Below are 23,165 nucleotides of genomic sequence, written 5' to 3'. Positions count from 1 at the left end.
GAATACACATATTAAAGCAACTATAGATATAAATGCCAAACAAATCTTAGCAGTTAAAGGATTTTTTTCTACTTGAGCGATTATAAAAGAAATAGACCATTTGATAAAATCTATATACTGTCATTTATGTATAAAAGTCAGGACTATACTTCGTCAATATTGTTTCCCCGTTACGTAGGTTCAATTTTAAAATCGTAGAAATGGAAGCCAGTGTAGGGATGACGCTCTTCCATTTAAGATCTTTAAAACCGATAGATTTATCCATATAGTACCATTGCCATCTTTATATTTCAGTTGTATTTTAAAAGACAAATGTATCTACTAGCTAATGAGCATTAGTTAATGTTTTGTCTGCATTAAGTCAACTTAAAACTAGTGTCTGGTCGGTTTTCAGGCGGAATTTTCGAAAATTCATAGATATTTAAAAAAAAATCTAATTAAATATTTCGTGGAAGGGCAGACTAACAATTGTCAGTTGTTGAAAACTATAATCCCTAATTATGACACACAAAAAAGGATTTGTTTTCGAAAATGAGCATTTAAACATCCAATTTAAAAGACTATCGTCATGTACTTTTAGTAAAAATTAGCTATTCGAACACATCTACTCAGTTTTTGTGATTTGTTAGAAAGGTATTTCACTTGACCCATTTATTTCATCTTTTAGTACTGTGAATTTCGTAAGTTATAAAGTCAACCTTAGCCTTGATATGTAAAAATGATAGAATCTGAAGCGAGATGAGGTATCACATACCCTTGCTTTATACGTTTTCAAGACAAAATATTCAACTGAAACACACCCTAACATAAAAAGGTACACTAGAATTTTCTTTTCGATACATTTGTTACCCATTGATTTTTTTTACCTGAGTTACATAATGGAAGGGTAAACACAAAAAATACTGAACTAACAGATTGATATGTTCTCTTTCCGTGGTATTTTTTGTTTTTGAAATCGGATGTTATGCATTTTCTACATCCAACTTGATATATGTTTATGTCGTGGACTTGATAAAAATATATAAAATATTGATAATGAATAGAGCGCATTATACATGTTATATACTAACATATATAATAACTATATATATGTTTCGTTTTTATATAGATTAGACCATTGGTTTCCCCGTTTGAATGGTTTTACAATAGTAATTTGTTAAGCCCTTTACAGCTTGCTGTTCGGTGTAAGACAACGATCCGTGTTGAAGACCATACCTCGACCTATAATGGTTTACTTTTATAAATTATTTCTTGGATAGAGAGTTGTCTCATTGGCACTAAAACCGCATCTTTCTATATTTATAACTCTAAGCACTTAACAATTCAATACAAATAAAATACAAACAAACAAACAAAAACAACATCAAACATAGAATACAATGCATAAAATGTTACGAATGACACAAGCAGCTTAACAAATGTTTTTACCATTAAAAATACGTCACAATCTAAAATCAATGCAGTCATTTAAGAGTATATAATATGAGATATAAAAAACAAACATATGAAATCTACAAGAAATTATTTAAAATAAGTAACTCTTTTGTTTTGATTTACACTATGCTTATTTATTGGTTTTTTTAAAGAATCCTCATCTTATCAACTGCGGTAGTTGAATAACACTCACAATTAAATATATATAAGCCATCTGTTATTGTCCGATAATTCTCATATGATTTGCATATATATAAATTCTTTCAAATGATTTTTGGTATTTTGGTTTACACTTTGATAAACCATGTATCCAAAACTACATTCGTAACCCTCACTGTGATCTATTTATGCGCGATACACATGCATGCAGGTTTTACCGGAACTTTCAGCTAGTTGATATTAAAAAACATATACATAATTGTACACAACAGTTGTTTCTTTTCATTTCATAGATAAAAAAAAGAAATAATACATTAAATAGTTATCAAAGGTACTAGGATTATTATTTTGTACGCAACACGCGCGTTTCGTCTACATAAGACTCATCAGTGACCCTCATTTTAGAATATTTATAAAGCCAAACAAGTACAAACGTGAAGAGCATTGAGGATCCAAAATTCCAAAAAGTTGTGATAAATACGTCTAAGGTAATATATGCCTGGGATTTAATTATTAAAAAAGACTATAATTGTATTATGACGCTGCACAAGATCAATAAGGAGGTTAGGAATTTACACCATACAGGTCGCATATACTCCCTTCATGCATTTGACATATTGTTGCTATCAATAAACTTTTATCAGCGAGTACGTCATTAAAATAAACTACGTCTTTGAATATCGTCGGAAGAAGTTTTCACGGGTAAGACAATAAGCAAGCATTGAGAATGCTCTATTTGTAGTATGCCCACATCTAAAATGTATTGGTATTCAAATCATTAGATGCTTAGATTGTTGTACTGACATGCTCTAATATGTTTAACCAAACTTTATTTGCTTAACTTTTTCTTTTACTTTTTTAAACATGTTATTGTCAACTTTGTAAGATCGCTTGTTCTTATCAGACGCATTAGACGCTTTCATGCTAGCTCGAGTGTCGCGTAATCGATGCTTAAAAATTTGGCACGTTTTCCCAATTTCAGCTCTCTTTTTGCATTGTTGTAATAATTCTACTCTATGATTAAATCCAGATTTTTTCTCTTGCATTTCGCTTTCAATCATCTGCTCAATATACTGCACAGTACTCAGTGGATCCGGACGAAGAGCTATTTCTTTCAGGCTGTTACCATATTCAGTTATTTCTTCGACTTTAAACTGTATGCCAACCTCTAATATTTTAATGTCTTCGTGCATTTCTTCCAATACTTCTTCTTGTGACATCTTCTTCTGGTTTGCCCTCTGATATTTATCTTTCATTTCAGAGTTAGTTTGTTTAACTTTCTGTGTATACAATTTGAAAACATAAGGGACGTTGGAATGTTGTTTCCAACTGCAATATTTGGGACAAACAGTACAGTTACCATCCGTACCCATTGCAGGGCAATTTGCCAATTCGCTATCGTTTGCATAAACACAACTGTCATGACACGTAAAATTACAGGTTAAACAATTTGTGGTGTATATACCTTGTCCACTTATATCTATTTTTTCCATCTTAATTTCTTCGACCTCGAATTCAAAGTTTTCGTTGTCATGTATTTCCTGTTTATATTTTGTAAAAATTACGACCTGTTGCTCCAAATGATTAATTTTTGAGAGACCTAGGTCGATTTCTTCTTGCAAGTGTTTAATTGTATTTTCAAGCTTCAGTCTTTTTTTCAGAACCTCAGAAGTAAGGAGTAGACTTTTTGTTTGGAAACTAAAAAGGCTTTGAAAGAAGTCCCTACAACTTTTCATACCCATTTCCCAAAAAAATGGTGAAAGATTGCTCTTGCTGTCTGTTCTGTTGTTAGCAAATAATGCCGAATTGTTAAATTCAAAATAAGTCTCATATGGTAGTGGCTTGTCGTTTAATGCCGCCAGTGCAGCGAGTACAGGGGGTTTTTCACCATCGGCAAAGGTAACAAGGGTGCAAATATTATTCTTGATATCATTTCCGAATAATGCTAAAATAGATTCAAAGATATATTTCTGAGTAGTTGTCAATCTTGCATCAGGCGCTTTAAGAATAAAACAAACAGCATCTAATGTGGAAACACCTTTTGAATCTTTTGCTGTAAACAGGTCTCGAATTTGTGAAACTATCTTGGTGTCTTGCTTTAGGCCCCGTATGTCTCCAAACCCAGGTGTATCGATAAAATTGATGGTGTAATCAATTCGACTGGCTACATTGCTGTATATTGTATAACACGTTATCCATTCAGTATGGGATAGTGCCTATAAAAAAAGGAAATCAATCAACATTCAGTAAAACAAAACAAAAAACAAATAAAATTAAAAATCAATTGTTCAGAGAACAACTGAAAGTCTTTCCAAATTTAAAAAAAATGCATAAGAAGATAGTTTATTTCATACTGATGCGATAAATAATGGTTTAATTATGATTTTGAATGAAAGAAGATAGATAATATGCTACTTCCGGTGAAAGAAATGCCACTTCCGGTCTCATATGATAGCTTCTTTTACACTGATTCTAAAAATATAAAGTTTCTATATACTTTTGTATGTAGAATGGGAGATAATTTGCCACTTCCGGTTTGTTGGAAGTCTTCAGTGATCAGTTTATGTATCTATATGACAAAATATATGGATTCTGAGTACTTTTATATGAAAAAAATGCTACTTCCGGTTTTCTCAATGTCACTTCCGGTAGTCATTTTTCAAGGTCATGTAACCTATGTACAAGGTCAAATGGCTTTATAATGAACTTAGTTGAAGTTATAATCAAATAACCTCATATCACGACATTTCAGGGGCACTAACTCCTATCAGATGACACTAAATTGTATCAGATTTAATGTAGCATAGGTTTATTACAATAAATCAACTATTTTGCACTTTTATACGTATCTTTCAAAGTGTCGGAGAAAATGCAAACACAATCGAAGTCACAATTGAGAACTTGACCTTGACCTTTGACCTTGACATCATTTTCTTAGTTAGGACCTTGGGGCCTCAAATTAAAAAAATATCCCAGGCTTATACGGTTAACGGTTGAAAACACATACCGACAAATTTTGTAAAGGAAGATAACTCCTATAAAATTTCATCGAATCGCTTCGATCCGAATAAGCCAAAAATTCCTGAGGATGTAACGAACAATTTGTAAAAAGAATTTTGTCGATATCTTTTTTTGTTTCGAAGGAGATGCACTCGGATGATAAACAGTAAATAGAGAGATAACTCTTATAAGGAAAATGGTTCGGTTTGCAGGGTGAAATTTAAAAGCGCATAAACTATACGATACAATATAAGAAATATCTAAGCGACATATTGCAAAACAATAAAATTGAGAATGGAAATGGGAAATGTGCCAAAGAGACAACAACTCGACCATAGAAAAAAGCAACGGCAGAAGGTCACCAACAGGTCTTCAATGTAGCGAGAAATTCCCGCATCCGGAGGCGTCCTTCAGCTGGCCCCTAAACAAATATATACTAGTTAAGTGATAATGAACGCCATACTAATTTCCAAATTGTACACAAGAAACAAAAATTAAAATATTACAAGACTAACAAAGGCCAGAGGCTCCTGACTTGGGACAGGCGCAAAAATGCGGCGGGGTTAAACATGTTTGTGAGATCTCAACCCTCCCCCTATACCTCTAGCCAATGTAGAAAAGTAAACGCATAACAATACGCACATTAAAATTCAGTTCAAGAGAAATCCGAGTCTGATGTCAGAAGATGTAACCAAAGAAAATAAACAAAATGACAATAATACATAAATAACAACAGACTACTAGGAGTTAACTGACATGCCAGCTCCAGACTTCAATTAAACTGACTGAAAGATTATAATTTCATCATATGAACATCAGGCACAATCCTTCCCGTTAGGGGTTAAGTATCATACCATCATAACATATATGAGAAGAACATAACCCGTCTCATACCAACAACTGTTTTTTTTTTTTATCGCAAAAACAAAATGTGACAGAAAAAATAAATAAAAATCAGAACAAATACAATAGGTCTTTCCACAGAAAAGTGGAAAGACCTAATAATCAGAAGAAATACAATAAGTCTTTCCACAGAAAAGTGGAAAGACCTAATAATTAAAAGCCAATTGTTCAAAGAACAATTGAAGGTCTTTTCACTACAAACCCTGTATTTTAATATGAAAATAGTAAGATTAGGTTGAAAATGTCATTTTAATCGTCAAATGATAGCTTATTGTACGCTGATTCCAAAAATATATGGTTTGTTTACAACAAAAATTTAAAGAAGGGAGATAATTTGTTACTTCCGGTTTGAAAATTTTTACTTCCGATTCTATTTGAATATTTACTTGACACTTATTTAAAAAATATTTGGTTTTATATACTTTTATATTAATAAAGTACAAAACAATAGCTTCTTCCGGTTTACTCAAGATCACTTCAGGATTTTTTATCCAGGTTAAACAGTTTGATACTATTGCCTAGTGTCTCATTATTTGCTCATGGCTTTATCATGTATTCATGTTAGGTTAAAGCAAAGGTCAAAATCTAGAACATCAAATTAAGCTATGACCTTGAAATCAATTTCAATATTATAAACCAAGGACATTAAATCAAAAGACCTTAGGTCTTAATTATATTTGGTTAATGAGTTATATCACCATACGCATATTTTTAAATACAAGAGGGAAGAAAAATCCGTTTTACATTCAACGTACCCTTGCAATCAAATTTTTGGTGTTACGACATGTCGCAACTAACAATTTAGTAAAAATAATTTGTCCATATCTTATACGGTTTTTTGAAATAAGTGAAAATAAGCCAATTTCAAAATTTAGAATATGACCTTGACCTTTGACCTTGACCTAATTTCATTTTTTTATCCAAGCATCTCAAATCAAAAGATCCTAGGTCTCTATCACTTCTAGTTTACAAGATAGACATTCATATCACTTATATCAAATGCATAAGGGGAAATAACTCTCATATTGAGTGTTCATATAGCTTCGGTCAAAATAGAACAAATCATGCGAAGGATATAACGAGCAATTTTATAAATAAAATTATCTTAATCTTTTGCGATTGCGAAGGACTAGTTGACACAAGGAAAACAGTGTTTGGGGAGATAACTCCTACAAAGGATAGTATTCAGTTATGCAGGGTAAATTTGAAAGGCGCATAAGCTGTTCGATATCATATACCAAGTATCTAAGCGACATATTGCGAAACAAATATTAATCGCAAGAATAAAATTAGGCAAAAGAAAAAATGAATAATCAGAAGAAAAACAATAGGTCTTTCAACAGAAAAGTGGAAAGACCTAATAATCAGACCAAATACAATAGGTATTTTCACAGAAAAGTGGAAAGACCTAATAATAATAATAATCAGAAGAAATACAGTAAGTCTTTCCACAGAAAAGTGGAAGGACTTAATAGAGGATCTCATCTTCAAAAATCAACATACCTCATCACCATATCGTTCTAGTTCGCAATTCTCTAAGTGTATAAGTGTGAATCTAAAAGGGTCTTCCCACGTTACGCCCATTACGTAGTTTGCCATTCCGTTAATTAATGTACTCTTTCCTGATCCAGTTGCACCAACAATCATTATTGTTTTCTCTTTGGTGTTGTTTTCTGGTTTCCCTTTGAAACGAAATAATATATGTATTAATATATAATTATGATAAACTATGTTTTGAAATCTGCCAATTGTCCTATTGTTAGATGAATACTCATGATGTGTCATATAATATCTTTTTTAGAGTACATACACATTTACGTTAAAAAAAAAAGCAGCATATTTGTAGTTTTGAATGAGTATGCAACATTACTACAAAGAATAAAAACGATGTTTAATTACAAAAAAAGAAGAATGAAATACTTAAAATGAACATCATGTATCACTGATTATCTAGTTAAGAATACATGAAAAATATACGATAAAAAAGCATATTTGTAGTATTGAAACAGAGGGCAACATCTCCACAATGAGTAAAATTGATGCTGAACTTTAAAAAAAAAAGATGAAATACCTAAAATAAACTTTCTAGTTTGAGAAATTGAATTTCTTGCTCGTGGGATCTCTTGAATTGGTAGTCTATAAACTGCAGGAATACCATTTTCTATCTGTTCGGATCTCTTCATTATTTTGAATGCTGGTGATTCGCCGGTGGTAACAACGTCGCTTTCAGGACTAAATGAACCTTCTTTGCCCATCTCAACATTTGCTACGCGGACTTTAAATACATAAGATGTCATTGCTTTAAGGCCATCAATTTTCACAAAGCGACAAATGTATGGGATAGGTTTTGGAAATACATTCCATTTACCATGTGGATATTGTTTCATTACTATCTGATAAAAATCATCTACTCCTAAGTCCACCTTATGCTCCCATTTGAGAATGATATGATCTGATTTGTTTTCTTCTTCTGTAACGTATGGTTTGTCAGGTGTTTGTACCTTGTCTTCCTGAAAACACCAACAAAATTTAGTTTTTCATAACACTTATAGTAAAGGAGGGGCGTAAATGATAACAAAAGGGACAGCCAAACTCATGAATCGAAAATAAACTTACAACGCCATGGTTTAAAATGAAAAAAAAAAAGACAATCAGGCAAATAATACTACACTCGACAAAATATAGAAAACTAAAGAATAAGCAACACGAACCCCACCAATAACTGGGGGTTATCTCGGAAGAATAAGCAGATCCTGCTCCACATGTGACACCCATTATGTTGCTTATGTTATTACAAATCCGATAAATAGTCTAATTCGGTCGGTCACACTCTCGGAAATGGAAGGGAATTAGAGTTACGACATAAGGAACATATCCGATATCATCTGTGAAACGGTTTTCTATAAAGGTCAACCAACTTGCGCAGTAATTATACTTTTTGAAAATAAAATAAAAAATCACATGACGACACTACTTAAATTCTAGCAGTATGGAAAAAGAATATGTATTGAAACTGTGATTCAAGTGTTCATAAAGTTGTTAGTGTATAGATCATTAGCAACAACACGTAAAAATCCAAATGTATTCATTACCACAAGGTGATCTTTAACATCTCGATGGTTTTCCTGATTAAGTTCTTGTTCTTTTTTATTCTGTTTGATCGATAAATCTGTAATCGAGACATCTTCATCTTTTCTGCAAAGCAGTTAATTTTTAATGCCAATTACAAATACCATAACAAATTATAAGGCAGAAATTATAATGCAAATTAACATTTACCATAACAAAGTGTAAGGCAGAAGTGTTAAACAAAAGCTTATAGTTATCATAACATTTTAAAGAAATCATATAATTATACACTCGACGATAAAAAAAAAACCATAGCAGCAGACCATATATGTGACCAGCCACGACATATCCAGGTTTATGGAGGTAGAACGTCATTGTGAGAAAATCGCCGTTAAGTATATGCCATTTCCAGGCTTATAGGAGGGTACATTGTCTAAAATTTGATTTTTGTATATTTATCGAATATTCCTAAACAAAACTCTCTGTCATGTTAATATAATGACATATTTGAAACGAGTCAGTACTACGGAAGCGTATTAGCGTCACACATTTTTTTTTTCTTCCTATGTTTGCGTTATAACGCAAATCTTTGCGTTTTAACGCAAACCTAAAGCGTTATAAAGCAAACCTTTGCGTTATAACGCAAATGTCTTGATTTCAATTATTCATTCAGTGTTGTTTATATGTCCGTCTGTCATTCATTTCGGATGTGATTTACTAGTAGATAAAAAAAAAAAGAAACATAAATACAAGGCCAAATCATTATAATAAATATGCATAGAAATAATGAAATACTTGAAGTGCAATTATACATAAATTAAGACTGATTTGTGCATCAGAAAATAGATATAGTTTAGTATATAGTCATATTTAAATTGAAAGATCAAAAATAATGTCATACAATTCTGAAACCTCCAAGTCAAATAGACAAAATGATCTTTCTGCTTTAAAATGAATAATTAATAAGGAAACATCTTTTTTAAATCTCAGAATATGATCAAGATTCTTTGATAGAAAGTCATTGAATTTTCTTTTCAATATAATGAAGTATTTTTAAGGCTTTTTAACTATTTTGGTCTGAGCGTCACTGATGAGTCTTATGTAGACGAAACGCGCGTCTGGCGTATAAAATTATAATCCTGGTACTTTTGATAACTATTTACACCACTGGGTCGATGCCACTGCTGGTGGACGTTTCGTCCCCGAGGGTATCACCAGCCCAGTAGTCACCACTTCGGTGTTGACATGAATATCAATTATATGGTCATTTTTATAAATTTTCTGTTTACAAAACTTTGAATTATTCGAAAAACTACAGTTTTCTTACTCCAGGAGTAGATTACCTTAGCCGTATTTGGCACAACTTTTTGGAATTTTGGGTCCTCAATGCTCTTCAACTTTGTATTTGTTTGGCTTTTTAACTATTTTGATCTGAGCGTCACTGATGAGTCTTATGTAGACGAAACGCGCGTCTGGCGTATAAAATTATAATCCTGGTACTTTTGATAACTATTTAAGATGCCTGGGTAGCAATTTGAATAGAGAGAACATAATTTTATTAATAAAACATCTTCATTCTATACATTTATTGCCAAAGGGTAGCTCGTTTGAATCTAACCTACTTTACACAGTTCTCAAACGAGAGCTTACTTTGGAAGTATATTTATATTCGGTTATAGCTATATTAGCTGGGTTGATTTTTTTCTTAGGTATAACCTCAATTTACTCAATTTTCTTTGTAATATATATACTAGTTGTAACATGGATATCGTTTTTGATGACCTTTATAGTTTGTTGTTCAGTGTGAGCCAATGCTCCGTGTTGAAGACCGTAATTCGGCCTATGATGGTTTACTTTTACAAATAGTGACTTAGATGGAGAGATTTCTTATTGGCACTCATACCACATCTTCTTATATTATTCTGCTCATTATTAGTCATTGATATGATCTAATTATTCAAGCATTTTACTTTGCAATGACTACAAAGGTGATAAATTTTAATATATACAGCCTCCTCCATTAATAACTACTGTTTCCTTTGAATCTTAAATAAGAAATAAGATAAAACAAATGTTTGCGTTATAACACAAAGGTTTGCGTTATTTCGCAAAGGTTTGCGTTATTTCGAAAAGGTTTGCGTTATAACGCAAACATAGGAAGAAAAAAAATAATATGCTTCCGTACATTTCAAATACCGGTATGAAAATAAGACTATTCTATGACGACTTTTATTAATTGAAGCCAATAATTCATAAAACACAAAATTAATGTATTTATTGGCTTTTAGTGATGTTCAATAGCGTATTTGAATAAAATTTCAAAGACTTAAATTTACTACAATGCAAACAATTCTTAGCTCTATTTTAGAACATGTAATTTAAACTTGTTGAAATGAAGTTAGTTTGAAATTTGTCAAATAGTTATCAAAGGTACCAGGATTATAATTTAATACGCCACACGCTCGTTTCGTCTACATAAGACTCATCAGTGAGTAAGCTTTAAGAATTCCTTTTTTTTTTAATTTAGATTTATTATGCATGTCTCTAAACATAGTATGCGACGCGTAACAGTTTGTAGGTAGGTGTTCTCATATATTAATTTGATACGGTGCATTTATTTATATGGATATATTTCAGACTTCATTTATGAAAGAAAAAATTAGAGCAAAGCATTTTTTGTTTTTTTGTAGCTCTATTTTAGAACATTTAATTTAAACTTGTTGAAATGAAGTTATTTTAAAATTTATCAAAGTAAGCTTTAAGAATTCCTTTTTTTTAATTTAGATTTATTATGCATGTCTCTATACATAGTAAGCGACGCGTAACAGTTTATAAGTAGGTGTACTCTTATAGATGCATTTGATACGGTGAATTTATTATGGATATATTTCAGACTTCATTTATCATTTATGACAGGAAATCTATAAAGCAGAATTTTTTTTTTTTTTGTATCAATTTAAATTGTAGATTCAAATATTTTTCACTTCAAACGATAAAGTAAAACTTCTTCAAAACTTGTAAAAATCTATAGTTCGGCGTCCGCAAAAAAGAAGCCAACGAAAGTGTTTATCTCTTCTTCACAAATACGTATTTCATTGAATCTCGATATTTATCATGTTAATAATTTTTCTAACAATGACGTTCTACCTCCATAAGCCTGCAAATGTCATGGCGGGTCACATATGATAATAGCTTAAAGCCAATATTTTTTGTAAGTTAGACACAGTGTGTAATACAGACTAGTTAGAAGAATCTTTTTGGATTTTCTGTGTGGTATAGCCACTGACATCATGAAAAGGGTATACATTGTTTCATCTCAGCAGGGAAACACTGCTAATTTCAGAAACTCAGCATTCCTTGAAACAATATTTGATTTGTGATTACTTTTTTGAATTAAGAAAGGAAAATTAAAATGGTGAATGTGTTAAAGGCACCACAACCCGACCCAAGAGCAGAGAACAGCCGAAGGCTACCAATTGGTCTCCAACGCAGCAAGAAAATCAAGCCCCTCAGAGGCGTGCTTTAGCTGGAGTTTATTGATAATGGACGTCGTACAAAACTCCGGAATATATAAATGAAATAAATTTAAAAATCATAAAAGAATGGTTTTACTTCTAAATTTGTAAGCATAGTCGTTCAATTCGTCAAGGATGACCAATTGCTCCTTTGTTATATATTCTGCAGGCAGAACTACTTGCAGCATCAATTAGAAACAACCCTAATATAGAAGGAATAAAACTCCCAACTAGAACTGGGGACTATATTAAAACAAAGCTAAATATGTTTGCTGACGATTCTCAACTCTTTAATAAAAGTGAGGAGTCTATCGAAGAAAGATTTAAAACTTTAAACCTGTACGAAAACGCTTCGGGGGCTAGAATGAATATGGAAAAGACTGTGGGTATGTATTTAGGCAAGTGGCGAAATAAAAAAACTAAATTAAATGGTCTAAGCGGCCTGTTAAAGTATAAGGTGTTCATCATGGGTATGAGGTGGACTTAGATCAAATTTGGTTAGAAAAAATCAATAACTTTAAAAGCTGCATGGAGGTTTTGAAGTCAAGAGATCTCCCATTTACGGGACAAGTTTTAATTATTAAATCCTTTGTACTGTTTATGATTGGATATGCAATCGAAATGAGAGGTATTCCAGCGGTATACGAAAAACAAATAAATAATATTATATGGTCCTTTATATGGGACGGGAAAACAAATCAAGTCGCCAGAACAGTGTGCTGTTTACCGAAAGAAAAAGAAGGGATAGGAATGATAAACTTAAGAGACTTTATTAAATCAAAACAGGTGAAAAGTTTGTACAGTTTTGTTAACTCAAAAACACAAAAATGGAATGCAATAGGTAAATACTGGTTAACGTCACTAGACGAAAAATATGATACAGACTTTTTTATATGTTCTTGATCGGACACGAGAGGTTTTAGTCAAATAAAGCACTTTTAACTTCTTGGACTGACTTACAGAAAACAAAAAATCTGTGACGAAAGAAGACCTTTTAGATGAAAATATATTTGGCAATTGTAAATTCAAGTTCAAGGGTCGTGCCTTATGTTATGCAAATTTTGCCTCAAGTGGAATAAAAAAAAATAAAAGATATATGGGACTTAAACAATGAATCATTCAAAACTTCTTTTGAAATTCTTAACAACCTAAAAGATAAAAGAAACTGAATAGCACAATATAGCCACATTAAAGCTTCATTAACGCCTCAACAAATTGACCTTTAAAAAGCAGACCCCATTATGCAAAGTCGTTTTGATAGACCTATGAAAATAATAGATTCTTGTCAATTTAAAAAAAAATGAAGTTGTCGTTGATACCAAAAAAGTGTGCCTCAAAGATATAAGATACTTTTATGAGAATAATATAACTCCAAATAGTCAGTTTAAGTGGAATTTACATTTTGGAAAAGAACTTCAATGGGTAGATATTTGGGATACTTTGAATAAGAATTTAGCAAATAGGAAAACTAAACAACTTCAATGGAAGTTACTCCATAATATAGTCTACACGGAACGGAGGAAAAATTGCAAAAAGCGGTCAGACGGAAAGTGTAACTTTTGTGCTGAAAAAGAATGACGGGAAATTTTTAAGAAAATATGGGAATTTTGTTCAAAAATGGGAATCTAAAAATCATTTTGGGTGTCATAAATGCAAATACTTCTTATTCTCAAATTTTAGATACGGTGCTTCTTATCACCAAATGGGTAATTTAGAAAACTAAAAACATCTGAAAATATAAAAAAAAGAGATAAAAAAACGATGATTTTCAATATGATAAAACATGAAACGCAAGTCTTGTCCAAATCCTCTAAACTACATACGAACAATGAAGCTTGTTATACGATGTGCGACATTTTTGGTATATAAATATATTTTTGAGTGGTCAAGTCAGTGTAATGACCACTTTAATACTAAATAAACTCTCTTATACATTGCTGTCATCTCTCTTCATGTATTCTGTATTTTATATTTTCTATTGTGTATGTACATTTGTATATCTAAATACTTGTAACAAGGACATTTTTTCAGACATGTAGTATCAACAGGTACATATTATAAGCAAATATTTACTCACCATATATTTGAAATACAAATACATTTTTGGAAACACAATCTTAAATCCAATTTTTATGAAAGAACTAAAGACTTCCTTTTAGTTTTTCTTTAACGAAAAGCACGTGGAAATAGATCACTCGACCAGAACTTAATGTAACTATAAATTAACAAAGCAAAAAATGGTTTGAAGGGCTATAAAATTTAAAATCATTATAAATAAATACAGGTAGCTCCTTTGAGAGATACAAAAAAAACGATAGAAGGAATACTATATTCAAATGATTACATGTGTACAAAGATACATGATATTCATATAGATAAATATTGCATGATTATTTAAAATTCTAATTTGTTTTTCCCCGACAAATGAGTCTGTAAAAATCGGGGGCCCTCTAGTTGCTTCCATGGGCAACTTAGGGTTGATGTAACAGGTTATTATAAATAAAATATGTTTAAAATTTAAAATTAAAAAAATATATATAACTGTTGTCTTTATTATATCATGTTTAAACGTTATTAAACCCTTTTAATGATTTTTAAAAGGCTTTGCTAGAATCTAAAAGAAAACAATACAACGAAAATGATATTCCGAGTAATATCTAAAAAAAAAACCGAGTTTAACAGCATTGTGATGTGGGTTCTTGTTCAGCATTTTTGAAAGTTTGTAAATCTTTAAATGACTTTTTGCCTAACCTGTGTTATTTGGTTGTTTTGTCGATGACGTTTAGCGCACATTTGTTATTTAATTAATCACAATGACATGAATGATATACAATACCTTTAATTGAGTAAAATGTAATATAATTTGAATAATTTATTTACGAAAAATAATTTCTGGTACCTTGAGAGTAATTTATAAATAAACGATAATTTACTTACCTTTTAATGAACTTGCAGACTTCCATCGAAAGCTGATGATTTTTATTTCTTTTCATTGAATTATGTTCATCCGCACATGATAAACATAATGGTTCTGGGATTTCACAATTCAAGCAATAACAAGTGGCTTGTGATTCCTCTCCTAGTTCACAACAAATGGCACATGGAACATAAACGATTCGCTCAGATATCACTTGAATTCTGTGATCTCGTGAAATTGATTGAGAATTATGAATTTTCGTGCAATCAACGCATAAGTTTTCTTTGCAGTTATTACAAATGTAGTTTGCAAAGCTTATGATGTCAATATACTTGCAATGATCGCAATTATCAATATAATGTTCGTCTTGTGGAACATTATTGATACGATGGTCTTTTGTATTTTTGCTAATCATGTGCTTATTCATGCAGGTTTTACAATACCGTTCTTTGCAATCGTTACAAAAATATTTAGCCGATTTTGGTTTCCCTCTGTTTCCACATGGTTCACATTGTAGTTCTAGAATAACAAACAGTAGAAAAAAGGAAAATTATGGTCGTGATAATTTATTTAATTTCGACGATTAACCTGTAAGCTGAATGTCATGTCAGAATTTGAAATTGACAATTCTTTCAGGCAGATGCACCAAATACGGGAAAATTTCTTGATTTCATCCCTATGAAAAAACACCTTTTTAAATTGTTTTCTGTTTGAACCTATAGTATTCTATTTACAGATTGAAAGGTCATAATTCCATTACGATGATAAAGACATTTACCGACATTTGATAACAACAAAATATCTAAATGCTCATCAAGCACCGTCGGGCACCGAGCGTACGAGGGCTTAACATGCAGACAAGATCGTTAAACACCATCCAGGAAGTTAAGTATGAATTACTTTTAACCTTTTTCGTCAATTTCCGTTATATCAGGCTAATTATCTCGTCAATATTGTTAACATTAGGGGAGAAATTGAACACAAATCAAAATTACAATATTATTACATACGAATACCGGTGACCAGTTCAGTATTTTGATTACCAGAAGAAATGTTGAAACTTTTGCTTATACATGACATAAGGAATTTCAGGCGATCCAGCCTCAAGATTATTCGGTTTCAGTCGTGCAGACCATCAATCTATCCTGTCCTAATCAATCCAACTCATAAACAATCAATTATGAGCATGACTAAAAGGAACTTTTCTGTTTCACGTTATATTAGTCGGTAGTATTAAAGAGTGTACTAAGAAAATTCGTTTTAAATTAAAATTGTTTTTGGTTCAAGGGCATGCAAGCAGTCTTAAAACCCGTCACGGTTAATTTTAACTAGTTTTAATGAGTGCTTTTGAAACAAATCATGTTACTGAACAGGTTAAGAGTGCACCCTTTGGAAAGTGTTTATCTAATTATAAACTATTTGATGTTCGGTGTTGGTTGATAGAAAAGAATACTTTATTCATTAAATGCGTCAGAACCGGTATTATTATTTCAATGAAAAATAGAACGACTTCAAGAATATAGGTGTTTCTTTACGTTAAAAGTTTATGTTCAACAAAAGAAAAACAAAACTACCTATATCTTTTACTTGGATATTGGTATCTGGTATTTGAGCATCAGTTTTAGATTTATTATGTATAGCACTTCCCATCTTTTCTTCCTTCGGATTGAACCTACAATTATATATTTACATCTACTACATTAATATTAAGTTAAATCTATAACATGATATCTGAATTTTAAAATTAAAATATCTAACTTGAGTTTGCAGAAGGCAATTTTAACGAATATCAATTCGTCATGAAGGGTTAAAAAAAACCTTACAAGTTAAATAACTTGATATCAAATTGAACGTTACTTAAAGTTTTAATATTCTAGCCTGTGCAATAAATATATTCGAATTTCTATCTCCTTGATTAAAAATAAAAAAATAGAATTACTTCAAAAAAAGTGTAAACTTATCCTTGTTGATCTTATGATTCTTTGTTTTCTTCATTAGTTTATGTTGGATGACACAATCATCACATAATGGTTCAGGATCTTCGCAGTCAAGGCAGAAAGCTGTAGCAGTTGTGTTCGTATTATTCGCAGCGCATGGATCACATAACAGAGACCTTGGTAACGCATTTATTGCATGCCCTTTATTCTGCCTTTGAGAGCAATGCACTGTTGTACAGCTTTCACAAAGATATTCGTTACAGTCCTCACATCTGTTCACTGGATGGACATTTTTCTTTTTTTCAAAACATGGTTCACAATGGTCAATGACTGGTAAGATATCTTGAATGGTCAGAACATTATGGTTTTTAAATGATTTTTGAGCCCTATGGCCTGCAACACAATGTTCACAGTAGTACTCGACACAATCAGTACAGTAATATTTTGCATATTCATTTTTGTTTTTCCCCAAACAAGGTTCACACTGTTGCATAGTATCTGAAATATATTTGTATATGGGTGATATATGATCATCTGAGTAATTAACTATATATGCGAAAGTCATCCTGTATTTTCCCTGATTCTTCTGACATAATTATCTTCATATTATTAAAGTATTTTGTTCATAGATATTTCTTACTATTATCAATATTAAATAAATATGCTGTGAAAATCCAATTTGCAACCCACTTATGCCATTATTGTTTATATAAAAAACTGGTAGTACCAGAATTCGTGATTCAAGTGTGGTTTGATATGTTATATTGGTACTCTTTGTTAAATATGTTTTGAAAATTTATCAGTTTGCACCAGTTTTACTCCATGTTATATTTTATTTACATCAAAAGTAATTCTAAAAAAACTTAGCCATACATTTCTCATGAAAAGTTTAAAGGTTTAGAGATAACATATTTCTTAATAATGCCATTAACTTACCGTCGCCCCTTTCCAATTCAAAATATATAGCATAACCTCAAATGAAAGGATAATTTGAGAAATACACTTGTAAATGATTACTTGCATTTGAATGAACAAAGTATAAAACAAACACTAGACATGTAAGATACCTACCTGACTCCTGTTCTTGTTCACCAATGCCTTGTATTTGATTTTCTGAAACATAAGATCCATTCTGAATGTTATCCTGAGTTTTTTCTGTTACACTGAATCTGAAATGATATGTTCCATTTGCTGATTAAAAAAATGGTGTAATAATTTTTCATACACGAACGAATCGAACAAAATGAGATATATAAACAAAATTAGATGGAGACAAGGGAAGTTCATCATAAACAAACGGATATTAAAAATAAGAAATAATAAGTCATCTCTTTTATCGTTAATTTTTGTATTGCAAGATTCAGTGAACCGTAAAGTTAATGGAATTCTCATTGGGACCTACTGTGCACTACTCATTATGGACCTGTTTCTGTATTGTTATGAGTTTCAAAATTACTTCAAATTAAGTGTTAACTTATTCTTGCTCATCTTGTGATTCTTTGTTTTCTTCATTCGTTTGTGTTGGTCTGAACACTCGTTACACATCGGTTCTGGATCTTCGCACTCTAAGCAGTAAGCTGTTGCAACTTTTTCAGTATCATTTGATGAACACGGATCACAAGATAAAGGCCTTGGTAATTGTTTTATAGTATGCCCCTTATTCTGTTTCTGAGAATTATGCATAATTGTACAGGTTTTGCAAAAATATTCTTCGCACTCCTCACACTTGCTTACAGGATAAACATCCTGTTGTTTTTCGTAGCATGGTTCACAATGATCACTCGATGGTAAAACATCAGCAATGGTCAGACCCTCATGGTTTTTAAATAATTTCTGAGTCTTATGGCCTGCCATACAACGTTCACAGTAATTTTCGTCACAATCCTTACAGTAATATTTTGCATGTTCATTTTCATTTTTCAGCAAACAGGGCTCACACTGAAGCAGAGACTCTGAAATTAATAAATTTGCAGCTTTTCTTTAAGTTTGACCATGCAATCATCCAAATTCAACTTAAAAATCACCGTATAACGATAATAAAACAACAGAGAAGTGAAACTTTCTTATGAATAGGGCACGATTTCAAACTTATGTCAAAAGACCTCATTGACCTTTCAATCTACCTAAATTGTCATTCATTCAAAATAAACACACACTGAGAAACATTAAAAGAAAACGATTTAAACATACATAGTTCAAATCAATAAATACAACTTGGGATATATCACGATTATATTGATTAAGTATGAAAAATTCTTATAGCCAGCAAACATTATAAAACGTTTTTTTGCTAATTTATTTATCTATCTGAGAGAGAATTTCGCAATACATTATTTACCTTGTTCCGTTTCCATTGTCGTTAAAATCTTCCACTTTCCAAGTTTGTAAAGTATGTATCCTTTGAACAATTGGCCATGACCCTAGTTTTCCTAAGTAATTATACATCAAAAACAATTGTTATATTTTGAAATTTACATGGATTCATTAATTAGTTATATATAACTTTGACAAAAAAAGTAGTAGTGTAATAATAGAAATGATTTGACAATATAATTTGAGTTAATTAAGTTTCGTAGTACCAGTTCATTTGTGTAAATGTTAAAAGACATTCCTTCTTCTTTTTATCTTTTGATTTTTTTTGTTATGATACACGTGGTAAACCCCAATAGTAATTAAATCAAATGCAAAAGATGAGTTGTGGTGTACTCGAAGATAATCTACAAGCTCCAAGGAATGGAATCACACAACTGACATTTTCGCCTAAAACATATAATGAATTACCGATATGTGATTTGAATGGAAACTTATATGTTATCCGAGATCAAATTTGGTCTAGGTCGTTTAGTACGATCTACAGACGTTGTGTATTTATGATATTCATTGATATAGGCAAACTAATAATGATAATAGTGCATTGCTTTAAAACATAATTTTGGGTGCAAGACCCAACTGCAGTAGCTCTTGCATCAAAATCATAAGATGGAAATGTAATTATTAAGTTATAAACTGTGGATTCATCAATATTCTCGGGATACCAATTTTCGAGACTTTTGTTGGTACATATAAATACAAATTTAGTTGTTAGTCGAGTCACAAATTTGCTATTGGATTGTTTAGAAACTTTTACAAGAGTTGTCAATAAACATAAAGTATTCATATGTACCAATATTGAAATGTTATATTGGCGCCAGAAGCGTGTTTCATCTACAAAAGACTCATCAGTGACGTTCGAATAAAAAATATTAAAAAGCCATAAAAAGTACGAATTTAAAGAACATTGAAACAAAAAAATCCTCAAATTTTGGCCAAATAAGGCTAAGGCAATCTTTTCCTAGACAAGTCTTAGTATTTTGAAAATTCAAAGTTTTGTAAACAGATAATTTATCATTATGAACAAATCAATGACAACTCAAGTTAACACAACAGTGTTTCCCCAATCCAGGAAATATTTCCTCCATTCAGGAGAGTTGAAAATAAACTCATCATAGATACCAGGAATAAAATTTAATATTTACGCGAGACATTCAGGAGAGTTGAAACCCATTTGATTAATCCACAGTAGCATTTTATAGTGAACTCATTAAAGGGGAAAAGATAAAAGAGAGCTGTCCTGTAAGTCGACAAAAAAACAGAAGAAAAAAATCATTATGTGGTATTCTAATGGAAAAAAAAGCAGACGAACGTATGGAATTTAGAAGGTATTGTGTCAGGCGTATTAAATAATAATCCTGGTACCTTTGATAACTTTTAACTTATAATTTTCTTTTTGGTTTTGTTCATCACAATTATTATCCTTATTCTAATAAAAATTCCACTTATATGAAATGAAATTTGATGTTTGATTTATTCAAGGTATATTGGTTTATAAATAAACTACACTGTCATCGAATATTGTAGAATTTTATCAACGTATGGTCTCTTTAATTAAATCGTATGCCCCAATTTCCTTTTGACCATAAATTGTTTCTATCTTCTCATCAAAGATTTTTTCGGAATTGAGTTAATTAGTAAAATAATTGAAAAGATATTCAATTTATTATTTCCAAAATTAAATAATGTATCTTGCAATATGATGTAATGTTCTTACCTGCTAATCTTTCCTCGTTTAATGAGTATTTTAGTAAGTCATTAATATAAATTTATGTATGAAACGTATTGATATTATGCAACGACCCTTCTCACGAAAGCACTTGATCGTTACCAATAACGATACCTGTACACAATAAATAATTTATACATTTAATTTGTTATCAGACAGATTGAAATTCACATGCTGATTTGTCCTCATTACAAACATATGCCCACAACCCTCCACCAGACGGCTTATAATTCAAATATATTAACAAGTTGAGACTTTCTTAAAACACATAAAGTAAATCATGTTACATAGTTTGTATTCGCATATATGCAAAAGGGCATAAATAATTCACGGGGGTTTGTATTTATACTGATCTTACAACCGATTGGCCCTATATACACAATGATTTATCTATAGCGATTGTGATAGAGTGAATCCTTATGCTTGATGTTTTACTAAACATTCTACATCTTAAGACCCAAATCCGTGGTTATTATATCCATAAACTATTTATTTTCTAATGATATGCTTGACGGATTCATAAATACATACTTCAAAAGATTTAAAAGAAATCAAATTGTCGTCTTTCTTTTTTTAGGAGAGAAAATCGGCTTTCAATGAACTGTATCATCGTTAATTTATATTTCAATGATTTCCTGTATATTCTAACATCATCGTTGAATCTCTTCGTTTTCACCGATTTGATATTGTTTTCTTATTGATAGAAAGCAGACAATGTTGCAGTTCAAAAAAAATATGGCGTTGTCGAACTGCTGACTTATAATAAATTTATACTTTTTCACAGGGGTGTACTCAAAGAATATGAAGATTGTCATATAAGATAAAGTCATCCCATATAATATAACTGTATAAAATTGTGTACGCCAGACTTGCATTTTGCTTACAAAAGACTCATGAGTGACGCTGTTCAAAAAACCAAATTGTTATAATCATTCATCACACAAGAGCATTTAGGCTTAGATTGCGACAAAAAAAAAATAATATCTGTACATATACATTGTTGTATATCCCATAGAGTTATTTTCTAATGCAGTATTGTTTTCAATGTTTACAAAATGAAAGTGAGTGTGTGGTACATGTCATTGATATTCAAAAGCTTACAATATGAATTCGCCTTATACCGCTCCTTTATTGTGTTATACCACTAAATCATATGATACGTCACATCTGGTTGCATACGAAAAAGTGTCGAAAAAAACAATCCCTTAGATTTGAAAGTTGTTGGAAATTAATCTTATACTTCATTGCAGTAACAAACTTCAGAGTCATAACTATATCATGCGTATATCGGGGATGGTCAAATCACCATTTCTTTTTATTATGTGTTTCTATGGAATATTTTGGAAACCTATTATTACATGGTAACGTCAGATTGTACAAAGGGACAAAAGGGCGCAAATTTGGTTGGATAACTTCTAGCGATGGTAATTTTCGTCTAAACAATGAAAGGTGTTGCGATATTCATGATATTTTGACTCCAGAACTAGACTGAAAAAAAACATTGTTTCTGCCAATTATTTATTTAATTGAAACAAAGATAGATTCTGCATAATTTGTTTTAAAGTGAAATTCAACAAAGACTAATAGGGGGAAACCGATGTTGGTATTACACACTTCGACATGAAAAAAAGGACGCAAAGCATACATTGATAAGTCTCAAACGAGATAAACAGACAAGCCATATTTAACATAATTATAAACTGAAAGAAAAACAAATAGAAAAAACAAACACCTCATAGCTCGAAAAGTAAAGACTTTGCGACACAAATCCCATCAAAAACAAGTTGGATCTCGTGGAGTAACAACAGTTATATGAGTAACATGTCATTTTTCTGTACCGGATGCGCATTTCGACAAACGATATCTCTTCATTTATGATTGAGGCCTCCATATTTGAAAATCCAAATCCTAATAAAAAGATGAATCGCTATTATCCACAACTCACACACAACTATAGCCAAAATCTGTACAAAATACTTTAATTTTGGAACCTTAAACTTTGAAATCTAGAACAGATTTCCCCCCTGAAATCATTTTACAATATACAAGTTACCTGCTTGACTTACTGAGCGTCAACGTATCATAGATTGAAAATAATATATCTCGTGTTCATTAACAAATAAGTTAAACGT

The 23,165-nt window shown here is 31.3% G+C and overlaps 1 protein-coding gene across 1 annotated transcript; it reads right to left on the bottom strand.

The window, feature by feature from the left end:
• On the bottom strand, nucleotides 1-21,130 carry LOC143055447 (uncharacterized). The gene is made up of 11 exons (XM_076228591.1): nucleotides 21,022-21,130; nucleotides 19,273-19,363; nucleotides 18,391-18,886; nucleotides 18,006-18,103; nucleotides 16,937-17,432; nucleotides 16,572-16,669; nucleotides 15,018-15,516; nucleotides 8,589-8,691; nucleotides 7,568-8,006; nucleotides 7,000-7,178; nucleotides 1-3,809 (listed from the first exon to the last, which is right to left on the bottom strand). The coding sequence occupies exons 2-11, from the start codon at nucleotides 19,286-19,288 to the stop codon at nucleotides 2,412-2,414; spliced, it is 3,822 nt and encodes a 1,273-aa protein (XP_076084706.1). The 5' UTR covers nucleotides 19,289-19,363; nucleotides 21,022-21,130; the 3' UTR covers nucleotides 1-2,411.
• Nucleotides 21,131-23,165: the final 2,035 nt, after the last annotated feature.

This window comes from Mytilus galloprovincialis, chromosome 12, assembly GCF_965363235.1.
Source record: "Mytilus galloprovincialis chromosome 12, xbMytGall1.hap1.1, whole genome shotgun sequence".
NCBI classification, from domain to species: Eukaryota; Metazoa; Mollusca; class Bivalvia; order Mytilida; family Mytilidae; genus Mytilus; species Mytilus galloprovincialis.
The sequence above is the reverse complement of the archived record's forward strand: the minus strand, read 5'-3'. Positions and strand labels throughout refer to the sequence as shown.

Excerpts from the sequence above, each read along its gene's own strand:
- LOC143055447 (XM_076228591.1), bottom strand. Across the intron at positions 15,517-16,571 it reads TATCCAAGTAAAAGATATAG|AACTACAATGTGAACCATGT; the intron begins GTAGTTTTGTTT and ends TTGTTATTCTAG. Across the intron at positions 3,810-6,999 it reads TAGAACGATATGGTGATGAG|GCACTATCCCATACTGAATG; the intron begins GTATGTTGATTT and ends CTTTTTTTATAG.